This window comes from Montipora foliosa, chromosome 8 (genome assembly GCF_036669935.1).
Source record: "Montipora foliosa isolate CH-2021 chromosome 8, ASM3666993v2, whole genome shotgun sequence".
Lineage (NCBI taxonomy): Eukaryota > Metazoa > Cnidaria > Anthozoa > Scleractinia > Acroporidae > Montipora > Montipora foliosa.
The window spans coordinates 7,263,154-7,268,153 of record NC_090876.1 but is presented as its reverse complement, the minus strand read 5'-3'; the positions used below and the strand labels follow the sequence as shown (position 1 = coordinate 7,268,153).

The 5,000-nt window shown below is 40.9% G+C and overlaps 1 protein-coding gene across 3 annotated transcripts in view; it reads left to right on the top strand.

Moving 5' to 3' along the window:
* LOC137967926 (collagen alpha-2(I) chain-like) overlaps positions 1-5,000 on the top strand; it is a 69,455-nt gene that overhangs the window by 33,872 nt on the left and 30,583 nt on the right. For all 3 annotated transcript variants that reach the window (XM_068814526.1, XM_068814525.1, XM_068814527.1), the window contains exons 25-31: positions 709-762; positions 870-914; positions 1,693-1,746; positions 2,537-2,590; positions 3,141-3,194; positions 3,411-3,464; positions 3,751-3,804. In XM_068814526.1, coding sequence (XP_068670627.1) covers positions 709-762; positions 870-914; positions 1,693-1,746; positions 2,537-2,590; positions 3,141-3,194; positions 3,411-3,464; positions 3,751-3,804 — 369 coding nt within the window. The remainder of the gene's footprint in view (positions 1-708; positions 763-869; positions 915-1,692; positions 1,747-2,536; positions 2,591-3,140; positions 3,195-3,410; positions 3,465-3,750; positions 3,805-5,000) is intronic.

The window sequence follows — 5,000 nt, the reverse complement described above, 5'->3', positions numbered from 1 at the left end:
TCAGGCTTTGTAATAAAATTGGCTTATGGTCATGCAGCGAAGTTTCACGGTCATGTGTTCCGAGTCCCGTTGAAGCTCTAGTTGCTACAACAGGCAGCAAAGTTAATGGAAACACTTCGCCTTCTTGGGGCGTTATTAATTTACCCATTTGTCTCACACACTGCAGCCCCCTCCCCCCTTATCAATGTCGCTAGCAATACCAAATAATGCTGAAAACTTAAACAGTCAACACTTAAAGTGTTAGAAAGAGGGGGAAGGGGGGGGGGGGGGGGGGGAGGAGGAGGGGAAGTGGTAAATGTTGGAATTCTAGATCCGATGGGTATTCAAAGCTAGAAAAGGTGATTTTTGTCTCGCCAATTTTGCAACCTGTTGTAGCAACTGCGACAATCATTTTTCGAGACAATCAATGAACTTTAACAAACATGATGCGTGAAATAATGCAAAAGAATCTGTGGGTACCCTGTAAAAGCTAAGGCATGGCTCGTTGGTTCATCTTCTTTTACAGTATGTCTCTTGCTTTTATGGACAATCCCGGAATTCCATGTGTTGGGGTGGTGTGGAGGGGACGTTTGCCCTCCCCTCCCACAGCCCCGTACCTTCGTTTTGAAGATCACTACGCTTAGAACAATTGTCAGTATACCTGAAGCCCTGACATCGGTAAAGATTGTATATCGCATTTTCAGACATGTCAATTGTTATGTTTTCAAGGGCGACCATGGTCCAACCGGAGAAATGGGACTACAGGGAGAAGATGGTTATGCGGTGAGTTCACGCTCCTAAAACAGTTATGTGTAGTGTATTCAGTTGCGACTTAAAAAAAAAAACAGTAGCAAAATTGTTTGATTGACGTGTTTGAATGCTACATCTAGGGTAGCACTGGTGAAGAGGGACCACAGGGATACCAAGGATCTACAGTGAGTCTTCAAATATTTCTGCTGTAAAAAGCTCATTTCATTGTTGTGGAACAATAACAATGTTACATAAGAATCCATTCACGTTTGTAATGGCGTATACCTATTGGTGGCTTTTGTCTGTAAACCAAGCCGTAAAGGAAGTCCATATGATTGAGTTACTCTGTAATTCTTCATGTAAGGGAAGCTTGTAACATCTTTGTTTCGTGGTGATGTGCTAACTTTATGACGAAGGTGGAATATCCAGTGTACTCCTTCTTAGAAATCTGTGAATGTAGAGCATTCATTCCTAGAACCCCTTTTGTCAGCTTCTTACCTACATTTTACAATACGATAACTTATCGAACTCAGGTAAAGAAACAGTAAACGAGTCTTGTATGAGGTGTTTTCATATTAACATTATCCAAGAGAAAATGAGGGGACAGAGAGGGAGGCTCCCGGTCCAGCCCTTGGGATATTGGGATATATTTTTAGACGAGCGGAAGTCCTTGTTCTAGCGGAAGTCTGTCTTCCGAGACGTCCGCATGCAACCAGCCAACCTCGGGCTGATTTTGAAAGAAAATAAATATTCATCAGCCTTTCACGTGCGCCGCCATTTTCTCTTTTCACTAATAACCTGACAGCGAGGCAAGACTGCATGCGTACGAGTCGGAAGACAGACTTCCGCTAGAACAAAGACTTCCGCTCGTCTAAAAATAACTTTTGTGGACATGACATATCCCGGCCAACGCCCTGAGCCTCCCTCTCTGTCTCCTCATTTTCTCTTGCATTATCTTCTTAGGGGAGTTACGGACAGCCTGGAAAAATGGGAGAAGTTGGGGACAAAGGAAAATTGGTAATCTTTATGAAACTTAATTTTTGACTAGTTTTAAGTTAAAAGGGTATCATAATAGCTTTACCCAACAACTGGTCCACATTGGAAAGCCGCTACGTGTATCGGTTTAGATATAAGTGGTCCAAACAAAAATTTTTTCTTCCCGAATTTCGTATCAAGAATGTTTTCAATCTATGAAAAATTATGCAGACGGCAGTTCTGTATTGAACTTAGAAAAACCATAACTTGTGAATGCTGAACTTAGCCAACCTCTTACATGATCTTTAAGTATATTGCCACGCAACTCGTTATGGAGCTAATCAAGGTATCCTGACTCTTCCAAATTCTTGTCTGAGCTTTCAAAAGGCAAGGCGGATATTTGAATTGTCTGTATCTTCAAATTAGATTTTGCAGCATGTGCTTGACAGAACGGCAAACTGAGGACGAGCGAGATTTACCCGCTTGCATACAAAGGAAAGTTGTAGAAGTGACTTTCTGCTAGCAGGGTAGAGATTGTTAATGATGAGATCATTGTCGGTGATTATATGATCTGCTAAGCTCTACCAGACTGAAAGGACTTCGTTTCTTTGTTACTTTAAAAGCAAAGCGATCGATCCATTTAACTAGTTGTCGTTATTTTAATGAGGCACGCATCAACTTAAAGAATGTCAACGAAATAAGAGAAAATCACCTGCGTGCCACTGTTGACGAGCGAACCTGGTCTTTCGCCTCTATCCTGAAACTCGGCGACAATACAACGCCGCAATCACTTTCGTTGATCCTTTGCTCGCCATTTTTCTTTTCTCCGCAGGGAAGAGACGGTATTCGAGGAAGACGTGGTATTCGGGGCCGAAGAGGCAAACGGGTAATTGTATACCCTATTTATACACTAGTTATAATTGACACTACAGCTGCCCCGGCTGTTAAGTACATGTATAGTTCTACGCAGAATTCAATGTGTCCAGAGCCCTGGTCGAGGAATGGCCATTAATAAACGGAGCAGTATAAGGCGGGGAGAGAACAAATCAATTTATCAGTACTGAATATGAAAAGGGCGTAGCATAGTTTGGTGTCGTTGGAAATGTAAGGAGTAGAGGGTTTGATCATGACGGACACGGTAGTGTACCAGTCGAAACAGAAACTAAAGGAAACACAAGGTCAATTTTTGCAGCGTTTTTTGAAAATGTAACATACTGCAAGGGATAAATAATTATATAAATACATGAATCAGTGTTCCTTTAAACTAACAAGGACAGTCAGTTTAAGTACTGTAACAATTTTCCTCCAGAATCGGAAAATGTAAAAATGCTCAATATTAAATTATGCCTGCGGTCAGTTTTTTTTTTCTGGTCTTTTCGTTATTACATTTCTTATAAAATTACTTCCACTTTTAATGATACATTTTTCTTGCATAGGGCCCGTTTGGGGATACTGGTGCCGCAGGGGAAGGGGGTATCGTGGGCGGCAGGGTGAGTTCTGAGTCTTGGGACTATTTATTATACGTTCTATTCCAGTAATTGGCTTATAAGTCCATTTTCATGTAAAGTTGTTAATTGGAAAAAATGGAAGAAAATTGTTTGACTACGTTTTGGAGAGAAGGCTTCGTCAATAAGGAGACTCCGCAGCTAATTAAAGCCTTACGACGTATACGACACCTAAATCGCTTATGCGTTCTTGATTTACAGGGATTTCCTGGATCGAGAGGCTACAAGGGACCAACCGGACAACGTGGGCTAAAGGTTTAATGACTCATTTGTTTTTTTGTAAATATCGCGCTGAAGAACTTGTTTTACACTTTTGGTCATCAAACACAAACTTTCTTGCGACGATTTGATGCTTAGAAATGTTTGTGCATGAAATAATCGCCTGTCCATTGGGAGTTTCGCTTACTTAACTCTTCAACACGTTGCTAGAAGCAAGTTTGTTTTGCTTTTTTTTTTTTGCGCGTGTTTATTCGTGACCCTTATCCAGTCTCCCCACCGTGATTAATTTTAATCGTTTCACAATTATCCTCCTTCGTTTTAGGGAACTCCTGGAGCAACAGGGTCACAAGGAAATCTGGGAAGGCCAGGTGACCGGGTATGTGACAGTATGTATATCTGAATTGCTTGGATGATTCTCGCACTGCGCAAGTGCTAGGGCAGCCTTTTGAACTTTTCTTATTCACACTTTTAATACTTCATTAAAAATTTTAATTAAGAATGATGGCCAATTCAAATTCGCGCAAGGTTCGGGTAACTCTTTTGGGTGAAGAGATCACGACTACGTTCAAGTAAATTGCAAAATCGAAAGTGACATGGCCGGAATTCAGCAGGCGTCGTGATTAAGTTACCGCGGCATGTTTACTCGCCAAACAGTGAAGCATCTGTGTCAAATGATGGCAAGATACCGGGTTTTTGTAAGTTTCTTTTTCTGTCAAGTGTTATAAAGTTTGACAATGAAATGAGCGAAGTCAAAACAAAGATCACAATCGCCCAACTCTTGTTTATGCAAAGTCAAAATTTACTCTCCAAGACGCGTACGACGTTATTTATCACCAGGTAATTCCATCATTTTGGAAATAGCAGCTACTTTATTATTCATCTGCGTCACATGTTTTCACTGATTTTGGGCCTCATTTTGTTGAAACTCAAGCACGCTTCCAACAGGCCTGTGAACCCTTCCTGCTTACAGAGCAATACTAAAAAACTTCTCCCATATCACATTTGAACCTTAAGCTCGAAAATTCAATACACAACATGATATTATAATTCACAAAGGCAGAAAATACCACAGAATCCTTTTCCAGCGAAAATTTTATTGAAACAAACAACATATTTGCTCTTAGAGGCGAAAACCTCTTCCTATTTGATTGCGTGCGTGAAGACAAGAAACTCAATTGTGTCAAATTACCATGTACTTCAGGTAAATACTGCTCACTTTGATTTCGTCTCGACGGGCGATAGATTGTTGTCGAAGTCCAGTACTCGTCGCTTTTGAGATTCATGCCTAGTTTATCCAACTGACTTTCCATTATTGAGCTCCATAAGGGTATATTTTGTTTAAGGATCCACTAAAACGCCATTCGCGTTGCATGACTTTCGACGCCATTGCAGGCTAAGTTGATGATTCTACTGTGTCCACCAGAGAAATCTACGCAGTTTCACTACCCTCTCGATCCTAAGAAAATACGCGCAAAAGGCTCTATACACAAAGGCAACACTTACCAGGGGAGTGACAGGCAAGACTTTTACCGACGCGGAAAAAAAAAACAAAAACAAAAAAAAGAAAACAAA